The sequence below is a fragment of the Chiloscyllium plagiosum genome, chromosome 1 (assembly GCF_004010195.1).
Source record: "Chiloscyllium plagiosum isolate BGI_BamShark_2017 chromosome 1, ASM401019v2, whole genome shotgun sequence".
Taxonomy (NCBI): Eukaryota; Metazoa; Chordata; class Chondrichthyes; order Orectolobiformes; family Hemiscylliidae; genus Chiloscyllium; species Chiloscyllium plagiosum.
This window is the reverse complement of record NC_057710.1, coordinates 90,549,541-90,567,289: the sequence shown is the minus strand read 5'-3', so window position 1 is coordinate 90,567,289 and position 17,749 is coordinate 90,549,541. Positions and strand designations below refer to the sequence as shown.

General features: G+C 40.5%; 1 protein-coding gene across 3 annotated transcripts in view; it reads right to left on the bottom strand.

The window, feature by feature from the left end:
• The window catches only part of corin (corin, serine peptidase), a 241,591-nt gene that overhangs the window by 12,116 nt on the left and 211,726 nt on the right, over positions 1-17,749 (bottom strand). For all 3 annotated transcript variants that reach the window (XM_043691602.1, XM_043691580.1, XM_043691591.1), the window contains exons 15-18: positions 15,579-15,708; positions 11,928-12,050; positions 8,175-8,224; positions 6,295-6,469 (exon numbers count right to left, since the gene is read on the bottom strand). In XM_043691602.1, the coding sequence (XP_043547537.1) occupies positions 6,295-6,469; positions 8,175-8,224; positions 11,928-12,050; positions 15,579-15,708 (478 nt within the window). The remainder of the gene's footprint in view (positions 1-6,294; positions 6,470-8,174; positions 8,225-11,927; positions 12,051-15,578; positions 15,709-17,749) is intronic.

The window sequence follows — 17,749 nt, the reverse complement described above, 5'->3', positions numbered from 1 at the left end:
AGCTGCTCGGGAGGATTTAAACTAGAAAGGTGGGGGAGGGGTGGGGATGGGGGAACAGGGGACCCAGGGAGATAGTGAGGAAAGATTTCAATCTGAGACAGGTACAGTTGAGAACAAAGCGAGTCAAACAGTCAGGGCAGGCAGGGATAAAACAGAGAACAAGGTAGGACTGATGAATTAAACTGCATTTAATTCAATGCAAGAGGCCTAACAGGGAAGGCAGATGAACTCAGGGCATGGCTAGGTACATGGGACTGGGATATCATAGCAATTACAGAAACATGGCTCAGGGATGGGCAGGACTGGCAGTTTAATGTTTCAGGTTACAATTGCTACAGGAAGGGTAGAAAAGGAGGCAAGAGAGAGGGGGAGTAATGTTTTTGATAAAGGATAGCATTACAGCTGTACTGAGGGAGGATATTCTTGGAAATATATCCAGAGAAGTTATTTGGGTTGAACTGAGAAATAAGACAGGGATGATCACCTTCTAGGGATTGTATTATACACACGTAATAGAGGGAAATTGAGAAACAAATTTTAATGAGATCTCAGTTATCTGTAAGAATAATAGGGTGGTTATGGTAGGGGATTTTAACTTTCCAAACACCGACTGGGACTGCCATAGTGTTAAGGGTTTAGATGCAGAGGAATTTGTTAAGTGCGTACAAGACAATTTTCTGATTCAGTATGTGGATGTACCTACTAGAGAAGGTGCAAAACTTGACCTACTCTTGGGAAGTAAGGCAGGGCAGGTGACTGAGGTGTCAGTGGGGGAGCACTTTGCGTCCAGCACCATAATTCTATTAGATTTAAAATAATGATGGAAAAGGATAGACCAGATCTAAAAGTTGAAGTTCTAAATTGGAATAAGGCTAATTTTGACAGTATTAGGCAAGAACCTTCAAAAGCTGATTGGGAGCAGATGTTTGAGGGTAAAGGGACGGCTGGAAAATGGGAAGCCTTCAGAAATGAGATAACAAGAATCCAGAGAAAGTATATTCCTGTCAGGGTGAAAGGGAAGGCTGGTAGGTGTAGGGAATGCTGGATGACTAAAGAAATTGAGGGTTTGGTTAAGAAAAAGAAGGAAGATATGTAAGGCATAAACAGGACAGATCAAGTGAATCCTTTGAAGAGTATAAAGGAAGTAGGAGTATACTTAAGAGGGAAATCAGGAGGGCAAAATGGGGATATGAGGTAGCTTTGGCAAATAGAATTAAGAAGAATCCAAAGGGTTTTTACAAATACATTAGGGACAAAAGGGTAACTAGGGACAGAATAGGGCCCCTCAAAGATCAGCAAGGCGGCCTTTGTGTGAGCCGCAGGAGATGGGGCAGATACTAAACGAGTATTTTGCATCAGTGTTTACTGTGGAAAGGACATGGAAGTTATAGAATGTAGGGAAATAGATGGTGACATCCTGTAAAATGTCCATTTTACATAGAGGAGGATGTGCCGGATATCTTGAAATGCATAAAAGTGCATAAATCCCCAGGAACTGATCAGGTGTAACATAAAAGTGTGTAGGAAGCTAGGGGAGTGATAGCTGGGCCTCTTAGTGAGATATAGCCCAGCATTTATTGCCCATCCCTAGTTGCTCTTGAGAAGGTGATGGTGTGCTACATTCTGGAACCACTACAGTTCACCTGCTGAGAGTTGACCCGCAATACCCTTAGGGAGGGAATTCCAGTGACACTGAAGCAACAGTGACATATTTTCAAGTCAGGATGGAGAGAGGCTTGGAGGGGAACTTGCAGATGGTAGTTTTCGTATGTATATGCTGCCCTTGTCCATTATTAGTTGCCTCTAAAGGGCAAACACTCTCTTTAGTTACTCTTTTCCTTTTGAAGTATCTGGAGAAACCTTTATCTCAGTTGGCTGAATGACTGGCTTGTGATGCAAAGTAATGTCTATAGTGTGGGTTCAATTCTTGCACTGGCTAAACATTCTCCTTCCCATACTCTCCTTATGATCTATGAGGACTGTGGCGACTTTAGCTTAGAAACTTCCACTAGCTTATATTTTATATTTCTAGCTAACTTTCTCTCAAACTCAAATTTATCACTTGTTATTTTTAGTAATTCTTCACTTCTTTAAAATATTCTGCCTAATAATATGAAATGCGATTAAAATTTGTAAAATTATCAACTTTCCCTTCAGTTTAATACTATCTTTAATTTGCTTAGTTGTCTCTGGTTGTTGTATCCTTTTCCCATACATTTTCTTTCTCACTGGAACATTTCTTAGTTGAAGATTATGAAATGTCTCTTTAAAATGTCTGCCCAATATCTCTATGGAACTGTTCTTCATCTCAAAAATATACTAATTTCCCAGTTTTCTTTAGATAGCTCTGTTTTCACACCCTTAAAACTTTTCTTAGAATTCTCTTAGACCCACTCTCCTCTCTCTAAAATTGAACACAAAATTCAATTATGTTACAATCATTGTCATTCGATCACAGTGATAACTTTACAATGAAGTCATTAGTTAATTCTCTAAATCAACCTCTCTGGGTAGTTTGAGAACACGTTGCTCTAATAAAATTGCCCTCAGATTACTCTACGAACTTATCTTCTGAGCAATCTTTGCCAATTTGATTCATCCGGAACCTTAGTCCTGCATGGTTCAGGTGAAGACTGTCCCATTGGTATGGCTCCCATTTGCTTCTGTATTGCTGACAGTGCCCAATGAATAAAAACACATTTATCCCACTGCAACCACTGAACCATACATTTAGCTCTGATCTTATTTACCCCACACAAACTTGCTCATGACTCAGACAACAATCCAAGGCCTATTACTTTTGAGGTTGTGCAATTGAATTGAAGTGAGCTGCATATTTTTTTTTCAGCTGAACTTCTTTCTCTATTCAACTATGTCATTGCAACTCAAGTGGACCATGACAACAGGATTCTTCCCATTGTATGTCCCACTCCAATATTGGAACCCCTGATATTGCAACTTTCTTGACTCTCTTGCTTGCAATGTGATTCTGACTAGATTGTCCCTGATTACTGTTACATTCTTATTAATTCGCCTCATGTGATTGGCTTCTACAGTCATCTGTTCACCCACTCTGCTGATCCTGTTTTAAACTGTACTGGCTGTGATAACCTCAAAGCTGCTGGACATCTGCAGAAGTGAAGGATCACTGTGGAATTAATAGACCCTGGAAATCACCCGTTTGGTAAACTTACTTGAGCAATGATCCTAATATCCATGACACAATGAACAGGGGTGTCTGTTTACTGACAATTCTAATGCTGCTTCATTAATGTGTTGAGGCTTTTTTGACAAAGAGTGAGTGCAAGTAAAATTTCAGGAGCAAGAAAGATGCTGATAAAAATATTGGGAACAATTTGTAGCATGTGAGGTAACCTATATTTGTACAGGACTTCACACTTTAAGACGAGAAGACTATAAGACATAGGAGTGGAAATAAGGACATTCGGCTCATCAAGTCCACTCCGCCATTTAATCATGTCTGATGGGTGTGTCAACTCCACTTACCCACACTCTACCCGTAGCCCTTAATTTGTTGCAAGATCAAGAATTTATCAATTGATCAATCTCTGCCTTGAAGACATTTAATGTCCCAGCCTCCACTGTGCTCCGTGGCAATGAATTCCACAGGCCCACCACTCCCTGGCTGAAGAAATGTCTCCTCATTTCTGTTCTAAATTGACTCCCTCTAATTCTAAGGCTGTGCCCCTGGTCCTAATCTCCCCATCTAAAGAAACAACTTCCCAGCATCCATCTTTCTAAGCTATGCATTATCCTGTAAGTTTCTATTAGATCTCCCCTCAACTTTCTAAACTCTAATGAATACAATCCCAGGATCCTCAGCCATTCATCATATGTTAGGCCTACCATTCCAGGGATCATCCATGTGAATCTCTGCTGGACACGCTCCAGTGCCAGTATGTCCTTCCTGAGGTGTGGGGCCCATAATTGGTCACAGTATTCTAAATGGGGCCTAACTAGAGCTTTATAAAGTCTCAGAAGTGCATTGCAGCTTTTATGGTCCAGCCATCTTGAGATAAATGTCAACATTATATTCGCTTTCTGAATTACGGACTCAACCTGCAAATCTACCTTTAGAGAATCCTGGACTAGCACTCCCAGATCCCTTTGTATTTTAGCTTTATGAATTTTCTCACCGTTTAGAAAGTAGTCCATGCCCCATTCTCTTCTTTTCCAAAGTGCAAGACCTCGCATTTGCTCACGTTGAATTCCAACAGCCATTCCCTGGACCACTCTCCTAAACTGTCTAAATCTTTCTGCAGCCTCCCCACTTCCTCAGTACTACCTGCCTGTCCACCTAACTTCGTATCATCGGCAAACTTCACCAGAATGTCCCCAATCCCTTCATCCAGATCATTAATATATAAAGTGAACAGCTGCAACACTGAACCCTGCAGGACACTACTTGTTACTGTCTGCCATTCTGAAAAATAACCTTTCATCCCAACTCTCTGCCTTCTGTCAGGCAGCCAATCCTCAATCCATGCCAGTAGCTCACCTCGAATACCATGGGACCTCACCTTACTGAGCAGCCTCCCGTGAGGCACCTCATCAAGGCCTTCTGGAAGTCTAGATAGATAACATCCACTGGGTTTCCCTGGTCTAACCTACTTGTTACCTCTTTATAGAATTCTAACAGGTTTGTCAGGCACGACCTCCCCTTACTAAATCCTTGCTGACTTGTTCTAATCCGACCCTGCGCTTCCAAGGATTTAGAAATCTCACCCTTAACGATGGATTCTAGAATTTTACCTACAACTGAGGTTAGGCTAATCAAACTTAATTTTCCATCTTTTGTCTTGATCCTTTCTTGAACAAGGGGGTTACAACAACGATTTTCCAAACATCTGGGACTTCCGCGACTCCAGTAACTTTTGAAAGATCACAACCAACACCTCAGCTATTTCCTCAGCCATCTCCCTCAGAACACCAGGATGTAGCCCATCAGGGCCAGGAGATTTATCAATTTTCAGACCTTATAGCTTTTCTAGCACTTTCTCTTTTGTAATGCCTACCATACCCAACTCCGCCCCCGATTCTCCTTCATTGTTGGGATATTACTCATGTCTTCCAATGTGAAGACTGACACAAAGTACTTATTAAGTTCTTCAGCTATTTCCTTATCTCCCATCACTAGCTTTCCAGCATCATTTTAGAGCGGCCCAATGTCTACTTTTGTCTGTCATTTGTTCCTTATGTATTGAAAGAAACTTTTACCATCATTTCTAATATTACTGGCTAGCCTACCTTCATATTTGATCATCTCCTTCCTTATTTCTCTCTTTGTTATCCTCAGTTTGTTTTTGTAGCCTTCCCAATCTGCTGATTTCCCAGCCCTCTTGGCCACTTTATAGGCTCTCTCTTCTTCTGTGATACATTTCCTGACTTCCTTTGTCTGCCATGGCTGTCTAATTCCACACCCACCCTGCCCCTGATAATCTTTCTTTTCTTTGGGATGAACCTCTGACCTGTGTCCTTAATTATACCCAGAAACTCCTGCCATTGTTGCTCTACTACTAGGCTCTGCTTCCAGTCGATATTCATCAGTTCCACTCTCGTGCCCCTGTAATTACCTTTATTTAACTGTAACACCATTACATTCAATTTTGCCTTCTCTCTTTCAAACTGTAGACTGAACTCTACCATATTATGATCGCTGTCTCCTAAGTGTTCCCTTACTTTAAGATCTTTTATAAAGTCTGGCTCATTACATAGCACTAAGTCCAGAATAGCCTGCTCCCTTGTGGACTCCATTACGAGATGTTCCAAAAAGCCATCCTGTAGCATTCCATGAATTCCCTTTCTTTGGATGCACCAGCAACATTATTCATCCAGTCCACCTGCATATTGAAGTCCCCCATGATCCCCGTGATCTTGCCTTTCTGACATGCCCTATCTATTTCCTGGTACATCTTACGTCCCTGGTCCTGACCACTGTTAGAAGGTCTGTACGTAACTCCCATTATGGTTTTTTGCTTTTGTGGTTCCTCAACTCCACTCACACAGACTCTGCATCATCTGACCCTATGTTATTCAGTGCCATAGATTTAATTTCATTTTTAACTAACAAGGCAACCCCACCCCCTCTGCCCACCTCCCTGTCTTTTTGATAAGTTATAAATCCTTGGATGTTTAACTGCCAGTCCTGAACTCCATGCAACCACGTCTCTATGATGCCTACCACATTATAATCATTCATGATGATGTGTGCTGTTGGTTTCCCTCATTTATTGACTGAGCTGTCAGCTTTAAGTTCAATATTGTGCGACTTACCCTTCGAAGCAATGTGCCACCGTCAACACCCATTTGCGTCCAATCAGTACACAGCCACAAATGTGCCCACTAGGCTCACTCTGCAATGAGCACTGCCAAGGCCAGCGGCCCAGGCGACTAGTTCTGCCTCCTAGAATTCGTTTATTTAGTCGAGTTGCCGGACGCTGACCACAGTCTAGAAAAGGTAAATTAGTTTATTGATGGATTAATTTTTTTCATAGCCTACAACTCACCCAGAGGAAGAATTGCCCCTTCTTTTGTATTCTTCAGCCATTTCCTTCATATCCCACTCTATTCCGTTAGACCCTCCCCCAAAGTTAAAGCATTCCCCAGCCCCTATGCCACACACTACAATTGCGTACCTTTTCATATTGGAATCAATTATCAAGGAAGCAATAGCAGAACATTTGGAAAATCATATTCTAATCAAATCGAGTCAGAAACTTCATTAAAGGGGAATCATGTCTGACTAATTAATTAGAGATTTTTGAGGGAGACTGAACCAGAGCGGATAGAGGGGAACCAGTAGATGTGCTGTATTTGAAGGCTTTCAACAACCTCACTGAAGTTACTTCATAAGATAAGATACCATGGTGTTGGAGGTGGTACAGTGGCATGGATAGAGAATTGGCTCAAGGGTAGAAAACAGCAAGTGGGAATAAGGGGCTCTCTTACAGGTTGGTGATTCATGACCAGCAGGTTCCACAGGGATCAGTGTTGGATCCACAACTGCTTACAATATAAATGAATAATTAATTTGAAATGATAAAAGAAATGCATGCTTAATTGTGAGCAGGGCATAAACTCATTGAAAACTTTGCCAGTCCCAATGAACTGTCCAAGAAAAATGAATTATTAAAAGAATCCATTGCCTGCTCATACAGCCATGAGTGCAATTGGTTCTGATGCTCCGGGATGTGGTCAAGGATGCTTAAGGCAGGATTTGTGTGCAACGTAGGATAATGCCCAAGGGTCACATACATGTAATGCTCAGAGTTGTACTGTGTCTGTGCAATGCTGTTTTCTTCTGAGGGGCCTGACATCACTTGAAAGTGAAGCCTCCTTTCTCACAAAATGAAGTATTTAGCTCACCCAATCCATGTGAGTTGGCAGCCATTTTCAGCTTCTTTGCACCCTTATTATTTATATCACAAAGGAAGAAAAATGGTTGCACTTCACACAGTGAATCTCAGCTTCTTATCCTTGGCTAACCCCAAAATGAGCACACTCCCTTCTTGGTCGGCCTCCTTATCAATCCCGTCTACTTTGATCTTCCCTTATGTTCTCACCCAGCATGTGTATCTCATGCTTCATCTTTCCACTTTACCCCCTCGTCCCCAGCATATCGAAATACAAGTAACATCAGGAAATGGATGTGAGAGAGATAGGAAGAATAAAAATAAGCACATTGTTTAAATGGTGAGTGATTGCAAAGCTCTGAGATGTAGAAATATCTGGGAGACTGAGTATGCAAATTGCAAAAAGGTTAGCATGCAGGTATAGCAATTTCTTAGGAAAGCTAATAGAATGTTATTATTTATTATGAAGGGAGTTGAATACAAAAGTAGGGAGGTTATGCTTCAGTTGAACTGGGCTTGAGGGAGTATACATGTGCTTCTAATTCATATGTTTACCTGTATCCCAGACAACTGTTGGCAACTGGAGGCCCTTAAGCAGCCATTAATTGACCATTACTAGAGAGTCATGAAAATCCCCACTGACCTTCCCATCCAGCAATTAATTGCTGAAGTGATAAGCAAGAGGTGAGTTTCACCAAATCAGCTTTTTATTTCCTCTTTTCACCACTTCTCCCATCACCATGTCCACAATTTTATGCAACAGTTGGATAGGCAGTGTGAAATAAAGTGCCATTTACTTACTTTCCCTGGTGCAGAGCAGCGATACCTTGCTTTTACTTCGACACACCTGCCTATGTTAGCATGGAAAATAAGGAAATATTTATTGGTACAAAGTGTAATTCAGCAACACACAACAGTCTTATCAATATATATTCTGAGTTTCAGCCTCCCTGTAGTCTTGTATGAGTTACGTAGTTATGGGTTCACACCAGAGTCTCACTCCAGAAACTGAGCATATAATTCAGGTTGACACTTCAGTGCTGAGCTGAAGGAGCCCTGTGTTAGTAGATGTGCCACATTTCAGATGAGGCCCTGTCTGCTGTCATGGCTGAAGGTTACAGATCCCATGGTACTTCTTTGAAGAACTGGTGTATTGGGGGCAGTGGGGGGAAGTGTTAGGGTCAGTGCCCTGATCAATATTTTGTTTGTAAGCCAATATTCTCAAGCATTATCTGGTTTTTATTACACTGTCATATGAGAGAGCGTTGAATGTGTCATGTTTCTCACATTACAACAATGATTGCTCTTCAAGAATACTTCTGGCTGTAGTGCACTTTGAGACATCCTGAGGTAATAAAAGGCACTACAGAAATGCCCATTTTGCTACCCAATTGAATCCTGTAGCAAAATGGGCATTTCTGTAGTCATGATGCATGCTATAGTGAATATTAAATATGGCAATGGATAGGGTGCAGCAAAGGTTTGCCAGACTGATTCCTGGTTTGGTCGGACTGATGTATGAAAAGAGACTGGATCTGGGGAAGCATCACCGGACCCGAAACGTTAACTCTGATTTCTCTTCACCGATACTGCCAGACCCACTGAGCTTTTCCAGCAATTTCTGTTTTTATTTCTGGACTATGTTCTCTGGAATTTTGAAAAATGAGGGGCGATATCAAAGAAACCGGATTGGACAGGGCAAGTGCTGGAAGGAGGTTTGCAATGACCAAGGAGTCTAGAACCCAGAGTCAAAATCTAATTGATCTACCCCCTATCCTTTGAGATGATGAGAAATTTCTTCATCCAGAGAGTGGGGAACATGTGGATTTAGACATAGTTCTTAGGATTAAATAGTTTTTGGGGATCAAAGGATAAGGGGTGAAAGCAGAAACAAGGTACTGAGTTGGAAGATAAGCCACACTCACATCGAAAGGTGGAGCAGGCTAGGAGTCAAGTGATCTACTTCTGCTCTTACTATCTAAAATTCTAAATAGGTATTAGACAAAAAATACAAATCTGTCGTCAAACTGTTATTTTTGTACCATATTATTGACACTCCAGATCAATGATCTGGTACTATCAATAGGTGGCACCATAACATCTAAAAAGAAGAAACCTAAGAGACTCACTGTGAAAATACTCAAATAAATAACACAACAAACATGGAAGTAGAGTTGACAATATTAGCTAAACGGAGCTTAATACTCTTATATAACACCTGGCTGTCATTTATTTTAATACATTTGCTAACCTGTTTACTATAAATGGGTTAGAGACAATAAAACTGCAGATGCTGGAATCCAATGTAGACAGTCAGGAGATTGGAAGAACACAGCAAGCTAGGCAGCATCAGGAGGTGCAGAAGTCAACATTTCGGGTGTGGTCAGGAAGAAGGGTTACACCCGAAACATTGACTTCTCCACCTCCTGATGCTGCCTGGCTTACTGTGTTCTTCCAGCCTCCTGCCGGGCTACTATAAATGGTTAGCATCTTTTTGAAAATTGCAAAGAAAGAATAGAAGTCTACAGTATTAAGCATTTGTCTGCTGTCATCAGCAAGGAAATCACTACCACATCATCATTACCACCTTTGTGTCAGCTGGTATAAGACTGATCTCTGTTTTATGTGTCTCTGGTTCTGAATTATTGTATTGAAATCCAAAGAGCTACCTAAATCTAGTAGGTGTGATTAAACCGCCTTCATCAGATGTGATGTGTAAACCCATTAAATCCTCCTTTGGTCAAAGACTAACGACTTAATTGATAAGGGCCATCTATGGACGAAACATTAATTGATGATGAAAAAACAAGTACCAGAAAACATCCATTAAATTTATTCCTGAAACTTCCTAACACTGGGTAGAGAGTCAAAGTTAACAAGAAATGCAATATTTGTTATACTGGGTAAATACTATCTTTGCAAGGTGTCTCGTAGCATTCTGTTATCAATATTTTCACACAAGTAGGAGGATGTAATTTTCCTTAAAATTAGTCTGTTTCCATGCTGTACATCTCTATGAGTAGTTAGCAAGAATGTAAGGTTCTCAACCTACAGTTATTTATAAGAAAGAAGATTTATAAGGCAAGACGTTATCAGTTAGCTTTGATGTTTAGAAATCTAGGAGCATTTACAGATATTGAATGGAATAAATAAGTGAGGGAGCAGACTTTGAGTTCAGGTAGAATTCAGCGCTGAACAACAACTGCATTTCAAGATGCCTGGTCATATCTCCCAAGAAAGCCAGGGTATAATTACTCGCTTCTATTTTCAATACTTAATTAATCCAGTATGCCTGTATTCTCAATTTAGATTTCTTACATTAGCACCACTAAAGAGCTTCATATTGCTTGAGTTTTGCCTTCAAATCCATTAAATGTTTACTGACTGTTTTAAACATTTGTTATGTCAAATACTATTCTATAATTTCATTGATTGGCTTTACATATTAAACAGTTTGAAAAATGGATATAGTGAACTTTATAGGTGGTTGCAGACCTTTTTACAACTTTTAATTTTCAAGCTTCTGGAAATTTCCAAAGTCAAGAATAAAGAGACATAACCATCGGATGTTACAAATTCTCACAGTTGCTAATTTCTAGGATTACTTTGAGACCAACGAGGACACATTTTTCATTTTATCGATGGGCTTGCCAGACAAAGTATAAGTGAAACTTCACTAACTGTTGTAAGAGAATGCAAATCTGCTTTGTTATGGAACAAAAGGTTTTGACCTAAATGGGGGGAGAGTACACAACTGTTTATTGGATTTCCAGGATACTTTAATTGGGACCATGACTTGCAGTTGGAAAGACATGACAGCAGCCATCTTGACTGCCAAGTACAGGACCTTGGTATTGGCAGCAAAATGATCAAGAATTCACAGCTCTCTCAGCAGAACCACCTTGAAACATAATTACAGACTGATACAAGAACAAAAGGAGCAACTGACATATGCCTCCTCTTCTCTCAAATCTCTCTCAAAAGCTATTTGCTATAACCCCCTTAAAACACACCTGCTGCCAACAGTTTGTTTTAACAAGGGCATGTGCCCGAAACGTCGAATCTTCTGTTCCCTAGATGCTGCCTGACCTGCTGTGCTGTTCCAGCAATAAAGTTTCAGCTTAACAAGGAAGCTGTCAGCTCAGCTCTGTTGTATGCAGGAGAGTTACCAGTCATATATTTAACCAGTAACACTGATCATTGAAGGAAAATCTGATCATTGTTACATGAACCTTAACTGTTATCATTCTGTTATCTTTGTATTTTTGTCTGCTTGTACGCATGTGTGTGTTGCTGAAGTCAGGACTTATTTTACCTTTGAAAAATTTTCTGTATCTTTACCAGTGTGAGTTTAAGTAATAAAACTAAACCTTTGCTCATTTCAGAGATCTAGCTGACATATGTTTTACACCGAGCTACACACGATTGAGTATATACAAAATTGGAAATATTTTATCTTTTTAAACAATTAATCTCTGTTCGAACCAACCCATGGAGAAGAGTAAAAGAAGAGTCAGTTCATCTTTCCTAACTTGTTCATAACATGGTGCTTACCCCTTTAGTAATAAGGCCTGTAGAGTGGAAACATTCTTAGTTTGCCAATTAGAAATCAGGTGTAACCACTTTCTACGTTGTGTTTGGTTGAATTCTGACAATATTTGAGTCACTGGAGGGCCTCTGTGAACCAAACATACGAGAGTTGTTAAAACAAGGGTTGAAAACAAATTGAAAACATTTCTATTTTGATTATTGGGTATTTGAACTGGCTTTCTTTTCCTAAAACTACAAGAAACATACAAACATGAACTTTAAATATATTCTTTTCATGGAATGACTGATGCTCAATCCTTGAACTAGCTGCTTAGTTCTAACTTGAATCTTGTCCCCAAAGCATTAACCTAGCTCTCTGGATTGCCAGTCCAGTAACATTACCACTCCGCAACTGTCTCTTCTATTAACAACCTTAATAAATGTCCAGAAGCATGACCTACTTTCCCTCTTTCTCAGAAAGGTACTGCTTACTCCCCAGTTATTTAAACAATTTCACAGTCTAATCAATCATAAAAGGGTGCAAAATGAAAGCAAGTGTTCTTGCCATTAGATACTTGGCTATCAGCAAGGATGTGGAATCAATACATTTCTACCAATAGGAGAGTCTTGAGGAATGTAACACCCTTGACTTGCTTGGAGTTCTGCTATGCTACTGGTGTCTTCCACTTAAATACTGATGCAAAATACCAATTCAGTTCCTCCACCTTTTCTATGAGCCTCATTACTACTTCTCCTAGTTCATATTTCAGCTGTCTTTGTCTACTCAACTCTCTCTTACCTTTTAGATATCTAAAAAACTCACAATCTTCTTTCATATTACTAGCAAGCTTACCCTCATATTTCATTTTCTCCCCTTTATTGCTTTTTAAGTTATCCTCTGTCAGTTTGTAAAGACTTTCCAACCCTCTCCCCACTAACCTTCACAACGTTGTTTGATTGCTCTTATGCTGCCCCTAATGTCCCTTGTCAGCCATGGTTGTCTCATCCTTCCCTTAATATGTTTCTTCTTCCTTGGGATGAATTTCAGCTGTGCCTCCCAATTTACCTTCAGAAACTCCTGTCATTGCTGCGTCACTGTATTTTCTGCTAGGCTCCCCTTCCAATTAACTCTGACCAGCTCCTTCATCATGTCTTGTAGTTACCGTTTCTCAATTATAATGCTAGTACATTGGATTCCAGCTTTTCCCTCTCAAACTGCAGGATGAATTGCATCATATTATGATTATTGCCCCTTAGGGATTCCTTCACCTTAAGCTCCCTAACCAAGCCTGCTTCATTACACATCACCAAAGCCAGGATTGCATGTTCCACAGTCTGCTCCAAAGAAAACATCACATCGATATTTCACAGATTAATTTTCTTGGGATCTGCTACCAACTTGATTTTCTCAATGCACCTGCATATTGAAGTCCCTCAGGATTATTGGAATAGTGCCTTTCTTAAATACCTTTTCTATCTCCTGATTTATTTTCAGCCCAATATCCTGATTACAGCTAGGAGGCCTATATGTTACTCTTATCTTTGTAGTTCCTCAATTCTACCCAGATTCTATGCCTTCCAACTTTATATCACTTCTTGCTATTGATTTAATTTAGTTTCTTACTGACAGGGCAACTCTGCCCAGTCTGCCCATATCCCATCCTTTTGTTCGGATGCACATTCTTGGATATTTAGTTGCCAGTCCTATTTCCCTTGCAGCCTTATTTCTGTGACACCCATAACATCAAACCTGCCAATTTCAATCTGTGCTACAAGCTCATCTACTTTGTTTTGTATACTACATGCATTTAAGTACAACACCCTCAGTCTTGAGCTGACTGCCTCCAATCTCCCCTTATCTGCTGTCAAGAATGTGGAGAATTGATTCCTGATGAAGGGCTTTTGCCCAAAACATTGATTCTCCTGCTCCTTGGATGCTGCCTGACCTACTGTGCTTTTTCAGCACCACACTCTCAACTCTGACCTCCAGCATTTGTAGTCCTCACTTTGCCCTTATCTGCTGTGCCCTAAGTAAGATTCCTATTTCCATACTCTCGGTAGTATTAGAGCCGAAAATGTGCCGCTGGAAAAGCGCTGAAGAAGGGCTTATGCCCGAAACGTCGATTCTCCTGTTCCTTGGATGCTGCCTGGCCTTCTGCGCTTTTCCAGCGGCACATTTTCGGCTCTGATCTCCGGCATCTGCAGTCCTCACTTTCTCCTCTCGGTAGTATTACTTTGATACAGTTACCCGAACCCTAGCCCCTAGCCCCCTCCAGCCCCCCCAACCCCACCACCAAATCTCTTTAACTTTTTCTATAACTTGTCGTGCAACTTGAGGTTTTTTGGTTTGATATTAGCTATATTATGCTTGACACTAATAACCTGACAACTAACGTGGAACTACATTACCATCCACTCAGTTGAAGACGGTAGCTCACCTACCATTTTCTCATGTCATTTAAGGCTGGCCTTAACAGTCAGGATAAAGGTTACCTGCGATCTCAAAGGGTACTGTTTTTAACTGTGTTTAACATTATCTTGAGGCAGAAATAAGAAATAACAGCATTTGTTTTGGGGTTGCAAATCTGATACTTACATAATAACAATGGTCACTCAGACAAGGTAAAGAAAAGGAGTTGTACAACCATTTCCCAGAAAACTTCAACTCACTAAAAAAAAAATAGAGTGGAGCAGATAGATTCGGGGGCTAGAGGGAGTTGGAGAGTCATACAACCAAACATAACAGACTGTGGAGACAACATCCTGCATTTACACATTCAGCTCAGATTCTAGTAATATTCTTCAAAGCAGTGTTGCCCTCACTATCTATCAGTGTTAAAACATTTACGGGTGTCTATAAAACTTGGGCGCCTGCCATTAGTACTTCAGACTTTTTTATTGTTTGAAAATCCATCATAAATTGCAAGGTAACCTATTTACAACCAGATAACACCCTTGACAGGGTCATGTTGTAAGAAATGATGTTTGAAAGTCAAACTGAAGTCTGCCAGGGTTCAGTAGATACTTTTATCTAATGCTTCTTCAAGATATTCCTGTTTATGATTTTACTACAGTTGGTTTTAGCTCTATCTGGGTTGATTCTAGCAAAGAATATTAAGCCGAATTACAGTATGATTCTACAATCCAACTGGGTGGCATGGTGGCTCAGTGGTTAGCACTGCTACCACACAGTACCAGGGACCAGATTCGATTCCTGCTTTGGGTGACTGTCCGTGTCGAGCTTCCACATTCTCACGTGTATGCATGGGTTTTCCCTGGGTGCTCCAGTTTCCCCCATCAATCCAAGGATGTGCAGGTCAGATGAATTGACCATGCTAAATTGCCCATAGTGTTAGGTGCATTAATCAGGGGTAAATATAGGGTAGAGGAATGGGTTACCCTTCGGAGGGTCAGTGTAGACTTGTTGGGTCAAATGGCCTGTTTCTATACACTAGAAAATCTAAACTTTTCAATGTTTTGCCAAAGTATCCATTTTTCTACCAAAGAGTGAGGCAATTTTTACTGAGTTAAAAAAACCTAAAGGAGCACTTATAATGTCAATCAACAAGTCATGGCTAAGGAGACCAACACACTGCAGATGTGTTGCAATTATGGTTGAGTGTTGAAAGTGCCCCTTAGCCAAGAATCTACAGCATTATATGCTACTGACCTTACCCTAAACCAATCTGCTTGCATGCCAGCTGGCTGAGCTCACCCCGCCAATCATCAGCACATATGTGATAGTCAGAAGTCGACCTGTGCACAACTAGCTGCGATAAGGAAGCTGGACTGTCCACCAGTGATACTGTAAACAAATAAACAGGAAAATAATCAGTTACCATTGAATCATACAGGACAGAAGGAGGCCATGGTTTTTAATCTTACATGTAATACAGGCATCACTGGCTAGGATTTGGAGATGCTGGGGTGTACAAAGTTAAAAAACACAGCCCAACACCAGCATCTCCAAATCCAAGCCAGTGTTGTGTGATTTTCAACTTTGTATCACTAGCTGGGTCAGCATTTATTGCCCATCCTGAATTACCCAGAGGGCAATAAAGAGTCCAGCACATTGTTGTGGGTCTGCAGTCATATGTAGATCAGACCAGGTAAGGATTGCAGATTTCTTTCCCTCAAAAACATTCCCTAAAGTGAATTATATGAGTTTTTACAACAGTTGACAGTAGCCACATGGTCACCGTTGGACCAGCTTTTATTCCTGATGTTTATCGAATTCAAATTTCACGATCTGACATGTAGCATTTGAACTCTCATCCCCAGAATATCAGTCTGTGATTCTGGTATGATGACATTACCACATTACTCCCATATCCCCATGCCTCAATTAGAATGCATGTATGGTCCTTTCCAAAGCCCTATCTACATAGTCCTGCTCCCCACTCATCCCTACAACACTAAATTGCTTTCCCTATCATGTCTTTATCCAATTTCTTTATGAAAATTACAATTGAATAACCTTCAGCAGTACTCCAGACCAAAATAACTTACTATGTAAAAATCAAATCAAATCTCTCTTTGATTCATTTGCCAATTATCTGAAATATGTGCCATATGGTTACAATCTGCTATCGCCACCTGATGAAGCAGCAACACTCCAAAAGCTGGTGATTTCAAATAAACTTGTTGGACTATAACCTGGTGTTGTGTGACTTTTGACCTTATCTGCTTGTAGCAACAACTTCTCCTTAAATACTCTCACCTTTCATAATATTGTTCTTCATAATTTTACCTCCCCTTCAGATTCTCCAACCTGACAATAATCCCAGCATCTCTAGTTTATTGCACTTTTCTGTACATTTGTTCACTGCAATGACTTTTTATTGAGTTTTCACCATAATTATATCATGTGTGCAATTTGACATTACCCTGGGGTTGGATTGGTACCCAGATGCCTACCTCACCAGAGTAATCTTGCACACAGTGGGTGAGATGATGGGTGGCCCTTTTAATCCTGACCCAATACATCCAGGGAAGATATTTGGGTGGAACCGAGAAATAGGAAAGGGATGATCACCTTTTTGAGATTGTATTATAGACCCCCTAATAGTCAGAGGGAAATTGAGAAACAAATTTGTAAGGAGATCTCAATTATCTGTAGGAAAAATAGGGTGGTTATGGTAGGGGATTTTAACTTTCCAATCATAGACTGGAACTGCCACAGTGTTAAGGGTTTAGATGAAGAGGAATTTGTTAAGTGTGTACAAGACAATTTTCTGATTCAGTATGTGGATGTACCTACTAGAGAAGATGCAAAACTTGACCTCTTCTTGGGAAGTAAGGCAGGGCAGGTGACTGAGGTGTTAGTGGGGGAGCACTTTGGGGCCAGCGACCATAATTCTATTAGATTTAAAGTAATGATGGAAAAGGATAGACCAGATCTAAAAGTTGAAGTTCTAAATTGGAGAAAGGCCAATTTTGTTGGTATTAAGCAAGAACTTTCAAAATCTGATTAGGGGCAGATGTTCACAGATAAAGGGATGGCTGGAAAATCAGAAGCCTTCAGAAATGAGATAACGAGAATCCAGAGAAAGTCTATTGGTGTTAGGGTGAAAGGAAAGGCTGAGAGGTATAGGGAATGCTAGATGACTAAAGAAATTGAGGGCTTGGTTAAGAAAAAGAAGGAAGCATACGTAAGGTATAGACAGGATAGATCGAGTGAATCCTTAGAAGAGTATAAAGGAAATAGGAGTATACTTAAGAGGGAAATCAGGAGGGCATAGAGGGGACATGAGGTAGCTTTGGCAAATAGAATTAAGGAGAATCCAAAGGGTTTTTACAAATACATTGAGGACAAAAGGGTAACTAGGGAGAGAATAGGGCCCCTC